This window comes from Balaenoptera acutorostrata, chromosome 12, assembly GCF_949987535.1.
Source record: "Balaenoptera acutorostrata chromosome 12, mBalAcu1.1, whole genome shotgun sequence".
NCBI classification, from domain to species: Eukaryota; Metazoa; Chordata; class Mammalia; order Artiodactyla; family Balaenopteridae; genus Balaenoptera; species Balaenoptera acutorostrata.
The window spans coordinates 88,324,093-88,341,298 of NC_080075.1; the positions used below are offsets into that span (position 1 = coordinate 88,324,093).

The window sequence follows — 17,206 nt, forward strand, 5'->3', positions numbered from 1 at the left end:
TAAAACAGCCATGGCAAGGCAATGGGTTGGCAACACCAACATGTGTCTGCCCTGCTGGTAGCTTCCTTTGACTTACGTTGAGCTTGCCAACCTCTAAAACCCAAAGTCGTTTTTATATTGATTCAGTTATAACGCTTTCTCTTTCCTCCAACTCTTCGTCTGACTCTTTTTCCACCACTCCCTGCCCGCCCCCCACTTGAAGGCAGGATTTTATATTTGCCCCTCTTCTATTGCCTCTCAAATCTGTGCTTAGCTCTGTCCGGGAGTGTGTTCCTTTTCTTCTGGCGCCATCCCAGAGTTGAGGAAATGTCCTTCCACCTGTTTTTTGTGTAGCAGGAACATGCTGATTAAATGAGTCAGGGAGGAGATTGGCAAAGCTATCAAGAGAAATGATAGCGACAACCATCACTCCTCAAGGCAAAAAATGACATCTTAGGAACCTCCCTGTTACCCATCCCCTTCTCAATAAGAAATGTTTAAAATAATGACTTTGGTCCATAAAGTTTTTGTTTCAAATCTCTGTTTAAGATGTCAGAGAACTCTGAGTGGTAAATTAGGGGAGATCTCTCTTCTTCAAATATCTCTGTGTTTTCCAAATACTTTATAATGAACACATATTCCTTTTAGAGTCAGAGAAAAACATTTTTTAAAGCAAGATGGTATGTGAAACATCTTAACATTTCCGTGGAAAATCTGATGTACAATGAAACTGAAACCATGTAAAAAGATTGGACTGCTGAAATCATCATCCCAATATGCTGATACTGTTGAAAAAGATGAAAGCGTGATTAAAATTACAGTTTTGGGTGGGGAGAGTGGTGAGGAATGGAAAGATAACTCCTATTTTTCCTCCTCCATAATACATGACAAGTAAAAAAGCCAGACTCTTGAAGTGATCTGAGTGATTCTGCTGAAGCAAGAAACCCTTAGTATGCCTCTGCCAGAAAGATTTAGGTGAGCTGCATAAACCATAAAGAGACCAATGAAAGTGGAGAGAGTGATACATTTGAAACAAAACTGAGGAGGAAGCATTTCAGTTCTATTTTACAAGTCATATCATGGCAAGATGAGAGTCTGAGTCCATAAATATGAAAGGAGTCGACAGCATTTGGCAGAAGTTGGAAAATATTTAATTTATTAAATGTAACCATAATGTAGATAAAGAAGAATGGGCTACAGTGGGATCAAAAAGCTACTTTAAACAAGGCCCTACTGTATAGCACAGAGAATTATATTGAGTATCCTATGATAAACCATAATGGAAAACAATATAAAAAAAGAATGTATATGTATGTATAACTGAATCACTTTGCTGTACAACAGAAATTAACATAACATTGTAAATTAACGATACTTAAAAAAAAAGTAATTAAAAAAAAGCAACTTTATCTTTCCTCAGGACAGCTCCTCTAAATGCTCCCTTCTCCTTCTTGTTTCCCAGACAAAATTTCTAATAGGTCTCATAATTTTTGTAATTTTTCTCATTACTCTTGGATCATTGAATATCACCTAGTCACGTTTGGTCATTAAAAATTCTCATTTTAGTAATGAAATGCCTGGCCTGGACTACTAATAAAACCCCGAACGTAAGATTTCTCCCATCCCCAGTTCAGGCCTGCAATGGAGGGGGGACCCTAGCTGATAACCCTATTCCCTGCTCCAGGCTTCTCCCCTTTCCTGCCATCCTTGAACCTGACCCTTCTCTCATCTTCCATTCAAACATTTGCCAAAGGAAAGTCTGTTTCTAGTAGCTTCTTTCCAGGCTGTCGTCTGGACTGCTTTTAAAATGTGCCTGAAAGGACAACTTGTACACCGAATATCTTCAGGATTTCTATCTGGGGAGAAGAAGTGGGGAGGGGATTCAGGTAGTGTGGGTGATGGTCTTAGTGTCTGGGACTCAATGTCCCACTTCTAGACCGGGATTTGCAAAGTCCTTGACCGAGAAGCCCCCAGCTGCGGTGCAGCGGTGCTCGGGACCACCTCAGCTGGAGGACCACTGTTTGCTGTCCCCCCCCACCCCACCCCCCCCGCTTTCTGTTATATTTCAATCGTCCCCAAGAGAGGCGTTCTGGTCGCGCTGGTTCACTGCTGCTCAGTGTGGCTCACGCCTGCTGGGCATGAGCCAGCCTCCTGGACTTGCTGTGGAGAGGCCAGCTCACCAACCAGGCGTTGCCTCCTGGAGTTACAGAAAGTACGGGGTGAAGCGGCTGGGGGTGGTCGTGGTGAGGCGGGCTGGAACGGTGAGGACTGTCACGGGGGCAGCTCTCTTCTCAAAATGGTGTTCCATAGGGGAAGCACTTAGGGACTCAAGACCCCTTCTCCCTGAGTCACCATTTCATAGCCGACACACCTCAGTGAGATCTTGCAGGGCCCAGTCTCTGCTATGGAATCCACATTTTCCCTTTGTGTCCCCAGGCTCATCCAGAAAGCCCGTCAACATCACAGGGGAAGAGCAAATCTCTTGGAGAGTAGCTCAGAAGGTCAAGAAACTCAAAGACAAGGTTTAACGTACAGACAACTTTCTTGCAAGAAGAGCAACCCAGATTTTCCCCAGTACTAGGAATCCTGGAAACAAATCTAACCATCGTGGGATGAGAGTGCAGCTTTTTCACACGTGGTAACCCAGAGGTGTCAGGAAGTGTAGGAAGTCTCATCTCATTTTTAATATTTTTGCCCAGGGATTCTTAACCACTTTTGTGTTGTAGTCCTTTTTGGCAGACAGGTAAGACCTACGACTGCCTTCTCAGAATGTGTTTAAATAGATAAAAATAAAACCAATATGATTACAAAAGACACCAATAATATTAAAATGCACTCATTAAAATATTTTAAAAACAACCCCCCACCCCAAAGATAACAAGAACAAAAAAGAAAGCCTTTCAAACGCCTTGCTGATGATTCAGATGGTTCCTTATGATAGAGCCCTGGCTCCCACCCTGGGGCCATAGATCCCTGTGAAACCACAGATTCCAATTCCCATGTCGCTTTCACAACCAGTGGCTACTAAAAGGCCACCTGCTATACTGTGTAGGTCCTCAAAGACTTGCTTGACACTGAAAAGGGATATTCATATCTGCTGTCACCGATTTGGACACAATGGGACGAAAACCACGTCTGAGAACGGTGTTCCGTTGGAAGATATTTAAAAACTCCCCAGCAAGGGTCGAGTTTTGACTTTCAGAAAGATCTACGGATGATTTTGATGTACCGCCTTTGGGCACCATTGAAAAGCATCTGAAATGGATCACTCTGGCAACTCACGGAAAAAGCCAACAAGGGGCCAACATGTGACTCCATCAGATGTTGGTGCGGTGCGCATGGACAACCAGAGGACACCCCAAGCGTGTGACGAAGGCATAAATGGTGCTCTTTCTTCCTTAAAGGCTTTCCAAGGCCTCACACTGCTCTAAACAGGGTGAGGGAAGCTGGTGCGGAACCAGAATGGAGTGAACCTTATAGTGGGGGCGAGGCAAGGAAACAGGTTAAATATGCCTTAACACATACTTCTGGAACACCTACTGTGCCCCAGGACTGTGGAGTAAGAAGGTGAATACAGAAGATGGAATGATGAACTCTGGTTGAGGTCATGCAGAAAGCTACACCTTATAGTGGGGGCGAGACAAGGGAACAGGTTAAATATGCCTTAACACATACTTCTGGAATACCTACTGTGCCCCAGGACTGTGGAGTAAGAAGGTGAATACAGAAGATGGATGATGAACTCTGGTTGAGGTCATGCAGAAAGCTACACCTTATAGTGGGGGCGAGACAAGGGAACAGGTTAAATATGCCTTAACACATACTTCTGGAATACCTACTGTGCCCCAGGACTGTGGAGTAAGAAGGCGAATACAGAAGATGGATGATGAACTCTGGTTGAGGTCATGCAGAAAGCTACACAAGAGGGGACTTCTTAGGCTGCCTCTTAAAGGACAAATAGAATTCATCTGTTGGACTCAGCTGGACAAGAGGCAGGAAAGACTATCCAGGGGAGAGGGAACCACACTTTGGAAACAAAATGGAGACGAGAAAGAGCATGGCCCAATGTTCCAGGAACTGAACTTGCCAGCCTAGGGCGGGGCAGGATGGGAGGAGAGTGGTGGACAGTACAATGGCAAGAAGTCTGGCAGGGGCCAGCTCCAGAGGAGCCTTGCCTGTTACGTACTATTTGGGAATCTGCTCTATGGAAATGGAAGGCTGCTGAGGAGTTTAATCAAAGAAGTGACATGATCCCAATCTCCTGGGGAGATGGTTAGTGGGGCACCAGCAGAGGCAGGGAGGGTAGTTGGGGGCTTTTGATATATAGTCCTGGTGGGGAGCTTCTGAAGCCTTTAAGCAGCTCAGGGGTGATGAAAGTGGCTGCAGTCAGGCGGTGTGGGCTGATTGGATGACGTTAGGGAGGGCCGGAGGGAGGTGCATGACTTCCCAATTCCTGCCTCAGTGGATGGGGGCAGGAGACAGGTCCCCCGACAGTGTCACTACAGGAGGATCACACCAGGTCGGGAGGGTGACGAGTCCAGCTTTGAGATGAACTCTGGAAACATTAACCAATTTGAAGGGAGGTGAAATCTGAGAGGAGCAGCTAGAGAAATGGGAGGAAAACGAGGAGAATCAGAGTCACAGAAGCCGAGGGAGGTGAACATTTCCAGGAGGGAGTCGCGAGGGAAACCGTGAGTGGAAAAAAGGTCAGTCACATTTGGCCGCCGGCAGGTCAGAGGTTCCTTCTGCAGAGACCCGGGTGAGGCCGGGCTGCCGGGCTGCAGAGGGGGGAGTGAGGAAGCGGGGGAGGCGGTGGGCTCTCTGGGCCGGGAGATTAGATCCCACAGGTGTTCTGGGTTCAGGAGGACGGGATTTCAGCTAGCCTCCATTCGCAGTATGTTTGCAGAGTCGACTGAAGTTATAATTGCGGTTTATTTCTCTGCATAAGCTTTGATGGTAATGGTGAACTGGGATAAGAAACTCGCCATAATATGAAGAGTGACACTGAAGATGAAGAAAATATTGCCTGGGGCGCTTGCCAAAATACGCCAAAATTTGGAGGCCAGAGAGAAGGTGCCGAGGGCGGCAGGGCTGGGTGACTCGCTTCCCTCGCCCCAGCCCGCCTACCCCCCGTTGCTCCCGCCGGCGCCGGCAGCCCCACCCAGCCCCGCCTCCTTCGGGCTCCCGGGGCAGACACGGGGCGTGGCCACCCGCCGCCCCGCCCCTCAGCCCGGGTCACGTGATCTGTCAGTTTGCGGAGATGGGGGGAAGATGGCCGCCGGCTGAGGTGAGGGCGACGCGCTGAAAGCCGCGGTCTCTCCCTTTCTAGTCTTCTGACAGCGCCTGCGGCAAAGCGGGCCCTTTCCGCCCGAGCTGTGGAAGCCGTCCTGGGGCCAGGTTCTGAGACGGTCGGTGTGGTGGTCGGCGGGGAGGGGCCGTGGTGGGGTGTGTAGGGGGACGAGGCCGAGCGAGGAGGGAGCGGAGGAAGGGTGAGGCCGGGTGTGGGGAAGGGGCCGTGGCCGGGTGAGGGGGGCGCGAGGCCGAGTGCGTGTGCGGGGTCGAGGGAGGGGAGGGAGGGGACGGGGGGGCCGGGGGGGGCCGGGGGGGCCGGTGTCCGGCGTCCGGCTTTCCGGGCGGGTCCGCGCTTGCTGGGGCGCCGGGAAGGTCTTGGACTTGCTGTCGCAGGTGGTCAGCCTTTTTGCGGGGTGAGATGGGGGATGCTAGTGAAACAAGTGTCTTTTGGTTTGTTTTTCGGAGCAGCCGCAGGCACACCCACCACCTCGAGAACCCCCTTAGCTGGTACCACTAGGGCAGGCGTTCGAGGTTTCTTTCCCTGGGCTTCCACGGAGGAGGTGGTTGGTTTTTCTCCCTTTGCTTTCATATTGGGCTCCATTACGCCATTGTCCTGTGCAGGCCGTTATATCAGCAAAATATCAGCAAGCCATTGATTACGACGCTTCCTTGACTTATTTATAGGGAAGCGATTTGTCAGCCAGTAACGTTGGATTATTTTTCTTTAAAATTGTTTTGACACATAGTCAGGTTTAAACCAGTGAAGAATATTTTCTTATTAATAACCGTTTATGGAGGCATCTTTGCTAGCCGCTAGGGGGCACTGGTTAAAAATGTAGCTTTCTTAGCCTTACCCTCAGAATTCCCGTTCAGCGGGCCTGGGGTGTGGCTCAGGAGTCACCCCTTCAGACAGGTGACTGTGATACGTTCTGTCACTGTCCCCACCTTGACGACACTGAGGATCAGACATCTAAATTTTTTTAAAGCACCTTAGGAGACACTGATGCAGAGCCAAGGGTGAGAAATGCGGCGGCAAGGTTGTGTTCTTTGTTCTCTAGCTTTACGAGCGTGGACACTTTCATCAGGATCATTTTGGGGTGCTTGTTAAAATGTCAGTGTCTGCGCCCCAGATCTACTGAATAGGATTCTCTGGGGGGAGAAGCCCAGGGAATTTGTCTATTGACAAGCTTCCTGAGTAACTTTGATGCACACAGGTTTGAGAATCTTTGTTTTACACTCTGTGCGAGTGATTTCCAGGTCTGTTTTCCCAAAAACTGGGTGGATTCTCCAACCCAGGTTTTTTCGAGCACCTCACGTTCAGCATGCAGGAGTGGTGGGCAAGGAGGAGATACTAACCAAACAGAGGAAGGTCCTGACCTTCTCCGGACTTCACTTTTTTCTTGTTAGTGACACCACCATCCTCTCATCACCTATGCTTGGTATCTAGTCACCTTTGACCAGTTCTTTCATTTCTGGTCACATAATTTTTAAAATTTCTACATCCAGAATCTCTCTTCTGGATATTTTGGTAGGTCAAAGGGTCCAATATGGGGGATTTTATAGTGTTCAAGTTCGTATCTCTCACTTCTTCTGCACCCCTACCGCCTGTCCCCTCTCCTGCGGGCTCTTCTGGTGGTTGTCTGACTGGCATCCAGGGTTCTGATTCTGGGCCGCATACACCGCGGGGGGAAATTTTTCGTAGGATCATGTGAGTGTGCCAGCCGCCTCTTCCTGCGTTTGGCTCAGTTTCTCTGCTGCTCTATTAGTCAGGGCGGTTTAGAAGGCGAGGGACGGAGATGCACTCTTTTACCTCAGGGAGAAGGAGATTTGCAGGACTGACTGAGAATCGGAAGGAAATCGGGATCTAAGGCAGCTCCACCTTCTGTACATCTCTCAGGGGCCACGTTTGTTTTCTCTCTTAGGAGGAGTCTTCTCTGTTCACGTCTGTTGGATCCCCTCTCTGCTGACTGGCTGAGAGGAATCTCATTGGCCCCGCTTATCTTGTGAGCAGTCACCTGTCCTCATGTGCTCGTCACTGGTTGTGGCTGATGGTAGAGAAGATGGCTGTGGAGGGTAGCGGGAGCTGTGGGCAGGCAGAGTCCTACAGAAGAGGCATATTTAGTACACCTATGCAGTTATTCAGTCTGGCAGTTATCTTCGATGTTTCTACTTGCTCTGGACCTGTAATAGGTTCTGGGGACGTAAGAACAAAAGAGAGACAGCCCTTATCTTGCAGAGATTACAGATCTAACCACGCTCACTTTCCAGTCTTAGCTCTAACTTTTTACTTACCTTCCCTATCCACGCTGTTCATTGTTTCCTGGACATACGCTACATAGTCACTCAGCACTCTCTGTGTTCCTTCTCTTCCTTTTGCCTGGTATGCCCTTCTTCCATTTCCCACCAGTGGACCCACTCTTCAAGGATCAACACAAAGTGATACTTCCGTGATATTCCAGTAAGAGTAGGAACTTCTCTTCAGAACTCTCATAGCGCTTTGGGTTTGTCCAGCACTGTTCTACCTTAAATTATGACTTGGATTTATCTGGATACTACACATTTGCTTTTTGAATTATGTTGGGCAAGTTACTTGTGTATGAACCCTGTTTTCTCATCTGTAAAATGAGAAATAATACTTAAGATTATTGGAAAATCAAATAGATCATAGATACAAAAGCATCTCATAAACTATAAGGTGACGTGTAAATGCTCTTTTCGTGATGAAGTTCTTTTATGTCTCCTAGTGAACGGTAAGCTTGTTGAAGGCTTGATAGGAATCTGCTAAAGGCTATCACGGGCCTTGCACATGATGGTGCCCCGGAAATATTTGCAGAACAGTTGAGATCTTGCCCCCTGGGCTGCCTTTGTTCACCTGATGCCTATTGAGCCTGTCCTTTGTTCCTGGAAACGTGTCAGGCATGGGGGAAACAGTGGTGACCAAAGCAGACATGCTTCCTGCCTGGGAACACAGTCACTGCAATGAAGTGCAGTGTATCTTTAAGGAAGGCTGAGAAAGGAGGAGGGAGAGAGGAGGCCCTAAGCTGGTCTGGGAGGGGGGTGGGCGGTCAGGGAAGCCTCACCGGGGGAAGTGACTTTTAAATTGAGACCTCTAGGCTGTCTGTCGGTGGGTTGGGCATGCGTGTCTGTCGGGATGTCGGGATGATGGGGAGGAGATCCTGGACCTTGTGAGGGGGAGGGGGAGGATGGCTTGAAGCTGACAGGGAATTTCTGAGAATGACAAGAGCGGAGGATGGGACGTGGGCGGTGAGGGTATTTGTTTTTAGGTGAGAATGGAACCTGTTGAAAGGATTCATTTAAGAGGGAAAGCACGGCTAATCAAAAGTGAAGCCTCTGAGGGAGGGATTGGGAGACCTGGCCATCGAAGAACATAATCTGATTTACTGGGCACACTTGAGATCAAATTCTTGATTTGTTAGAAGCCTGGCTCATGGGAATCATTTTATAACTGTCAGCTGTGGTAGACTGTTTTCTCCTGTTAAATCAATAAATGTGATGTGACGATCAAATTCAATTCAGGAAACATTTAACAATTATTTAATATGCACAAGAAACGGTTTTAGGCACTTCTGAATTTGTGAAGGTAAGACTTGTGAAGTTCCTCCTGTTAAGAAACTTAACAGTAAAGAAGGGATGGGTGGATGAATGCAGAGATTACCAGAATTCCAGGCGTGTAATGCTGAACGATCAGCAAAGCCTGCTCTAATATTTCCCCCTAAATACACAAAGTAGAGAATCGTAATGGACCCTCATGTACCCACCCCCCAGCTCCAGCCAACCAATTTTATTTCAGCCATTTCTCTCTTCCCCCAGTCACCTCTTTTCTCCTCCAGTACTTTAAAGAGCCCTAAGTCTCCATAGGGCAGAAACAGTGTAGTATTCAACTTGTCAGTGATAACCTGAAGCATTGTAAATTACAGACTTCCAATAGACTACTGTTAGATCGAACTGTTATTCAATTATGGCTGTGTAGAATTGCATTTTCTCAGAACTGTATGACAAAGGTAGATCACCTTTCCTTAATAGAGTTGTTTAAAGAATATCTTTCAGGTGGCTTAAGGCAAGGCAGCTTCAATTTTTTTTTTTTTTTTTTTTTTTACTATTACCATTTTCTGCTTAATCTTAGTCTAAAGGGATCTAAGTCTAAAGTCTTTTAATATTAGTCACAATCTATGAGTGATAACTTTTTAAGTTTTATGTATCTCAAGGTGATACACATACCATCCACATAACAGATTGGGGGAGAGAGGTAACAAGATTTTAAAATCTTAAGATTTTCAATTTTTTTTTTTTTTTAACAACTGAGGTCAGTGTCTATAACTACTTTTCTTTACTATGCTCATTCCAGTCTTGTGTGATATTATAGTGAGGAAAAATATTTGATCTAAATAAGGACTTTGTCAGACATTTGCATGTGTTTAAAATTTTTATTTTAAAGTAATTGCAAACTTACAGAAGACTTGTAAGAATAGTACAAAGAACTCTCTTTTACACCTTAACCAGATTCACCAGGTGTAACATTAAAATTTAGGGTGCACACAGCCTCTGTAATTATAAAATATTCCTGTTAATTCCGTAACCATTTAATGATGATGTACCAAGCCTTTCCTTAGTTGCTGAGGATGAAAAGGTGAGACATGATCTTGTTTTCAAGGATTTCAAAGTAAATGAATAATTGTGATATGTTATTATAAGTGTAATACTGCAGGTATGCATGACATATAGGTGTACTGGGTGAAACTGACCAGGGCGGGGCAGGACAGAATGAGGGGAAGAAAGGGGGGAAGGTCCCAGAGGAGGAGCCCCCTGAGGTGGATTTTGAAGGAATGTTTCCCTTTGTTGGAAAGTTAAAGACGGGTGAAGAATTCCAGGTGGGTGGATCAGTGTAGGCATGCTCGTTCGTTCTTAGATGTTGGGTGTCTGCTGTGTGCCGGGCACTGTTCTACATGCTGGGGATTCAGCATCAGACAAGACACAAGTAGTCTCTACTCTCATTGAGCTGCATTTTTGAGGTGGGATGGGCAATGAGGAGGCAGACGAAAAACCCAAAAACCAAAAAACAAAGGTTTCTTGAGCAATGCTAAGTGCTGCATGGAAAAGTAAGGCAGGCTTATGCCATGAGGAATGATAGTGGGGGTGATGGCTGTTTCATACACAGTGGTCAGGGACGCGCTGATCAGGTGACATTTGAACAGAAACCCTGCGTAGCCTGAGCAAAATGAAGGAGAGAGTGGTAGATAAGCTCAGGGACATGGAGAGGGGCTGGAGTAGGTCAAGCAGGGCCTTTTGGGCTCTGATAAGGAATTGGGGTTTTTATTTCGAGTGAGAGGACAACTGTTGGGGAGTTTCGAGCACAGCATGGCCAAGATGCGACTCAGTGATTTAGGAGTGGGTTCCAAATGCAGGGGGCGGATTGAGCAAAGGCAGGTGTGTGGAGCATGTTAAAGATACAGATACAGGGGCTGCACCAGGACCTGCTTGTCAGAATCTCCGAGGGAAGGGCCCAGGCATCTGTGTTTTACAAGCTCGAGGTGATTCTGATGTATGTTATGATTTAAGAAGCTCTGGTCCAACTTACATTTTCAAAAGATCACCTGGTTGCCTTGTGGAGAATAGACTGTGGGGAAGGCAAAATGGAGGAAGGGAGAGCAGTTGGGATCTAGGTAAGAGGTCACGGTGGCTGGACCAGGGTGGTTGTGATGGAGGTGGTGAGTGGTGACCAGATGTGAAATACATTTTATAGTTAGAACCAAAGGATTTGCTAATAGATTGAATGTAGAGTGTAAAGGGATGAGATAAGTCATGGATAATGCCTTCATGGTTCTTCATGGTGTTTTTCATGGTTTTGACCTTGGAAGGACGGAGCTGGAGTGGCTGTTTACTGAGATGGAGAACGTAGCAGGAGAGGCAGTGGAGCGCTTTCTTGTATTTGTGGGTGGTGGTGAGGAGGAGCGTTTGGGGGATGGGTCTGGAGTTTGGGGTTTGGATGAGTTAAGAGAGAGATGAGTGTGAGTCTTGGGAAGAGAGGGGTGGGCATTTTGAGAGCTGAGCTACGGGGCCTTGTTTTTACTCCTGCCAGTGGAGATGTATTTGTACAAGTTTAAGGTTAAGAAAGTAATATAGTTAGTAGTAACTTTTTTTTCCTAATCCCAAATTATGATCTGATTTAACAGGTATTGTAGCTTTCTGTGAAAATGTCAGTTCTCATATCACAGAGCGTAATAAATTATGTAGAAGAAGAAAACATTCCTGCTTTGAAAGCTCTTCTTGAAAAATGCAAAGATGTAAATGAGAGAAATGAGGTAAGACCAAGTTTCTAAAATTAAATTCTTCTTACAAATATTTGTTGACTACCCACTATGTACGAGGCACTGTGCTAAGGATAAAGGTAAGTAAGAAATTTGTAGTTCTCACCCTCAGTAATGATATAATTTCTTATAGTTAAAAGTGCTTTGAATTCTGTATTGTTGGAATACATTTGAACTTATATAAATGATTGAATATTGAATTTATGCTTTATGATTGAGACTTATGTTTGGCTTTTTTCCAGTTAGAACAGTCACTCTTCAAGAAGTTTAATTACTTAAATCAAAAGTGTTTCTAGGAAATTTTAGAAGAGCTTCTAGACCCAATCTTCTCATAAGTAGATTAACCAAAAAAAGATTAACCAGACAAAATTAGGACTTTCTAAAATATTTTCTTTCCTGGAGCCTCAACCCTCTTCCCAAGTTGTTCATTCCACACGCCTTGGGATTTTAAAGACTTACATCTTTAAGAGACAGTTAAATAGGTCATGTGTTCTGTTTAATGAGACAGGGAAGTATATATTGATCATTTTCATTAACTCGTATTAGATATTTCTGTTCAACAATACAAGCAAGTAAAATGTTGATTATTTTATTGTGAACAGCCAAGCTGCAACATTTTAGGGACTAATAAACTTATTGTATGAATTTTTTAAGTGGCAAAGTATGTATGTTTTATAAAACTTAAGAAACATAATGCTTTTTCTTAGGACTCTATTTCAATACAGTGTAAATTTTTTCTTTTTTGCCAGTGAATAAGATGAACATGGACTGATTTTAGTTGTACACAAATGTGTATGTATGTATATGTGTATATGTGTGCACATATATGTATCTGTGTGTGTAGACATGCAGAGTTTTATTTATGATTTTTTTTTACAGTGGGGAAAACCCATAAAATTTACCATCTTAACCATTTTTAGGTGTACAGTTCAGTGGTGTTCAGTAGTGTTAAGTAATTCACATGTTGTGAAAAATTTCCAGAACTTTTTCAAATCTGAAACTCCCTATCTACTGTACAACTCCCTATTCCCCCTACCCCGACCCCAGCCCCTGGTAACCACCATTATACTTTCTGTCTTTATGAATTTGACTACTCTAGGTACTTCATAGAAGTGGAACTGTACAGTGTTTGTCTTTTTGTGACTGGCTTATTTCATTTAGTGTAATATCCCCGAGGTTCATCCATGTTGTAGCATGTGACAAGATTTCCTTCCTTATTAAAGCCGAATAATATTCCATTATATGTATATACCATGGTGTGTTTATCCACTTATCCATTGATAGACAGTTGGGTTGTTTCCTCCTCTTTGCTGTTGTGGATCCTGCTGCTATGAACATGGGTATGCAAATATTATAAATGTTTTGAAAGCTGCTGAATCAACAGTTATTACTTTATTATTATTATTTTTGACATGGGGTACTTAGTTGTATTAAATGTTAGCTCTTGTTAAAGAAATCGTGATATAAAATTTTTATTATTGCAATACAGTGATGATAGCTAATGTTTTTATTGACTATGCAGATATAGTAACGGTTCTGTATATTTAGCTCATTTAATTTGCATAGAAACTCCATAAAAAATTATACTCTTATTTATCTTGGCTTACAGATAAATGACTTAATCCTTCAGTTTCCTATCCAAGATATTACCTGGTGAAATCCAAATTGAACCCATTCTGTTCGACTTCAAACAAGCTATGATCTGTTTATGCTCTTTTGTCTTTGAGTCTTAAGCTTATGTTCATCTAATGATAATGTTCATCTAATGATAATTATGTTCATCTAATGATAATGTCTATATCTTCAGTGTTCATCTAACTTATGTTCATCTAATGATAATGTCTGTATCTTCAGTGTTTCTATATTAAACAAACTATATTTTGGTTAGTTGACCTCATTATTTCCTTCTATGATTTTGAATAGTCAACAATTGTTATGCATAAATGAGATAAAATTAATAGTTGGAGATTGTTCATTGTTATAAAAGAACTGCTTATGGAAGTAGTCATTTTATTAGCATATATTAGCATATTTGGAATAATAAAATGATAGTTTAAAAAGATTAAGTTTTACTTCATAGACAGTTTCTTTGGGAATATTGAGAAAATAGCTTCACTTGGAAGGAGAAAAATAGCACATAATAAGCATAAACTTAAATTAATCTTATTCACATAAAAAGTGAAGTGTATTTGGTATAGAGCTTAACTTGTCATCATGCATGCAGTAGCATTTAATGGTTATTAGTGATATTTACGTCTAGTTTAGTATTCTATAAATTAAAATTGGATTTTTAAAATAGTACTTTGAAACAACCTGGGATTTTTTACATTATGGCTTAATGTGAAGGTTGTGGAGAAAGTAGCTTTCTCAAGGCCTTTTTTAGCATTTTGCTTCTACAGCTTCTGATTAAATTTAATTTTTATAGAATTCTAAAAAGTTGCTTAGACCTTCCCTCTTTCTTGCCTTTAAAAAGTGAAGTACTTAATTACCTCATGTTAATATGTTTGGTTATCAGTTTTCAAAAAGTTTCTTAAATGTTACATCAATAAAATAAAATAATGTGGGGAAAATTGCCTGATGCTGTGCTTAGCATATGATGGGCTACAATTAATAAATGCTAATTTACTTCCTTTTTTTCTTTCTACTTTATTTGTAAACTAGGTAAATCTCTTGGCCTCTGAATGTTCTCAATGATGGCAAGTCTTTGCCCTTTGTAGATCAGTGAAGAGCTTTAATTTAATTTAACTTTATTTTTGAAAAGAGCACTCTCAGCTCTCCTTGATACAAGGATATAGTGTTGACGGTGGACATTATTCCCTGTCTAAGAAAATGAAACAGGGCTCTAAATTCAGGAGGTGAATTTTGTTACGTGCTTACAAATGTAGACCGTGAAGGAAGCTTCAAAGGAGAATTAAAAAATGTTCTAGTTTCACTGCAATTATTGGAAGATGTATTGATCCTCCAAAGGTGACTGCTTTAAAGGGCAATGGTTATCTAGGTCCAGTACACCTGAATAAATAGAAGTGGGATTACTTAGGACTTGGGAAGAGCAAAAAGATGCTTAATAGGACATGTTTTTGCGCTGTAGCTTCTGGGAAGCTGAGATAAAATATGATAGCTGTGGTGTGGAACCTTAGTTGGCGCGCAGTGTTCTGTTTTGGTGTGTTTTGGTTTGAGGTCATTATCAACAGAGTATTATGTGAGTTATGTGATCCTGTATTTTTTGGAAAGAAATGGGTTTGGGATTTGCTGGGATGTGTATGTGGGGTTAGGTAGGGAAGGGCCCTTTAGTGATTCATATTGAAGTGAAAGAGTAAAGTCGTCGTGACTGTTTCTAAGTCACTCTATCTCCACAACTGTAGTTACTAGATTGGCTAAGCAAGAACTAGTAGAATAAATATGTTTTGTGATAAGGCACAACTTATAAGGTAAATATCCTTCTACCTTAAGGGAATTAATAAAACTTAATGGCAGCCTTTCCTGAAAATCACTTATCTATTTGGATAGTGTAGCTAAAAAAGGTTAAAGATTGCTTTGGACTGCATGTAACAGTTCCCAAAATAGGGGCTTAATCAAATTAAGATCTTACTTTTCTCATGTAATGACAAGCTGGAGGAGCCATTCGAAGGCTGATATGATGACGTCAGGATATCTTCCCAGGCTCCTTCTGCCCTTCTGGCCGCTCCTCTCTGTGTGCTTGTTACTTCACATCAGCTGTCTTGATACAACGGCAGCATTGTGTCCACATACCAGACAAGAAGGAAAAGGGCGCGGGCCGGCCGAGTTGGTCTACTTACTGAGCCTTCCTGGGAGACCTAGCCAGAGTGGTGCCGTGGATTACCTCCAACTGCAAAGCAAGGCTGAGCAACGGAGGCGCCCTTAGCTGAGCGTGCTGCCGCCCCCAGCAGGATCCTGCCGCTCTGGGTGCTGGGTAGACAACTACGGGTTTCTGCAAGAGGAAGTTACGACTATTCAAGCCTTTCATTTGGCTTGTTTCCAGTTAATCACGTTTACACCATCTGTCTTATTTGTGTTACGGATTTTAATACACGTCTAACTTATTTTTTCCCTCCTACTCTAAGAGCAACCTGTCTTTGTGAACTATCTGAAATGTGACTGTGACCCCAGAAAGTAAACAGAAAGCTCCTGAGTCTTTGGAATTACAATTTTGAAAACTGATGTACAAGTCATATATCCTTAGGGCCATAGATTCAATTAGTTGGCTTTAATTTATATATTATGCCATTGATTTTGATATTTCACTTTTTATCCCAGTTAATCTAATCAGAAGGGAGGAATATGCTGTAGAAAGTAACTCATTACATTAGAGCTCACAGAGGCAAGCCTGGTGTAATAATTGATGTCTGTAGGTATGACTCAGAATCATAAACATAGTGTTTAAGTTAATCTGTTTAACAAGTAGCAATGTGTGTATTACTTTTTAGAAAAATGGTAATCATAAAAGTTATAATCAAATTTAATATTTAAAGGATAAACTTTTTCACCTGGAAAATCTATTGATGCATAATATCTCATTCCCTAATGACCCTGGTTGAATGACAGGTGACTACCACATATAATTTAGTATCCATCATTATATGAGGGTCTGTATTTAATTCGATTTACTTTTGTACTTTAACTCAATATTTGTGTTTCTCTTGTATTCTTACAGTAGCATCTGTTGTACATTGCCTGTTACCATAATTATTTCCTGGTTTGTATGTTGCCGTTAGTGGATTTTTAAATCCTTTCAGACTTGGCGCACTCATTCACTCAGTAGATACTTGAGCACCTGTGTGGCCGTCGCTGTCCCTCTCGCTGGGGCTGTACAGTACTAACTACACGAACAAAACCGGCATGCTTCCCGCCCTCTGGGAGCTCAGGGCCTTTAGAGGAAACACAATAATCAGTTGTTAATCACACAAATAAAGGTGTAGTTACAAACAAGGATTAGTATAGTAAATGAAATTAGAGGGGGTCAGCAAGGCTTCCCTAAGGGGTTGATGTTTGACCCAAGAGCTGCCGGGTGGGTGGTGGTTAACTGGGTGGGGTAGAGGGAAGACTTTGTCTGAGGGTCCAGAGGCGGGAAAGAACTTGAGGGCACATTGGTGAGGAGGGAATGGCCTGGCACAGGCTTCAAGGTAGGCCTGCTGTCGTCTCTCCATCGTTAGACCACAGGCCACGTAAGGATTTTGGTTCTCATCCAAAAGAGCAGTAGGAAACCACTGAGGGTTTTAAGCAGTGGAATATTGTCAGACTAGCATTTAAAAAAAATCACTGATGTTTCCCCGCCACTGATACACATTCAGTAAGTAGGTGCTTAGATAAATATTTCTCTAATTGAACTTAGTTTTTGGTGCAATTTTCATATACCTTAGTATGTTTCAGCACCTTTAACCCAGTGCGTCTAACCTGTTTGATATCACGGCATGTACAGACTGCACTTGCAATAGCCAGGCTTGCTGCTGGAGGGAACCTGCCCCAGGATCCCGCTGCCCAGGCCCTGCCCTGCTGTCTCAGGGCTGGGCAGCACTGTGTCGTATGCTGTGACTCATTCTAGGCACAGGCTGGGCAGCTCTGAGGTAGCTAGTAGGGCTTTAGTTTAATGA

General features: G+C 43.3%; 1 protein-coding gene across 17 annotated transcripts in view; it reads left to right on the forward strand.

The window, feature by feature from the left end:
• The first annotated feature begins 4,543 nt into the window (after positions 1–4,543).
• The window catches only part of KIDINS220 (kinase D interacting substrate 220), a 105,568-nt gene continuing 92,905 nt past the window's right edge, over positions 4,544–17,206 (forward strand). For 14 of the 17 annotated variants that reach the window (XM_057558780.1, XM_057558781.1, XM_057558767.1 and 11 more), the window contains exons 1-2: positions 5,240–5,387; positions 11,463–11,591. In XM_057558780.1, the coding sequence (XP_057414763.1) occupies positions 11,484–11,591 (108 nt within the window). In that variant the 5' untranslated portion in view covers positions 5,240–5,387; positions 11,463–11,483. Of the gene's footprint in view, positions 4,686–5,218; positions 5,388–11,462; positions 11,592–17,206 lie in introns of those variants that run through there. The other 3 variants (XM_007195667.2, XM_057558768.1, XM_057558769.1) reach the window with 3 other exon arrangements.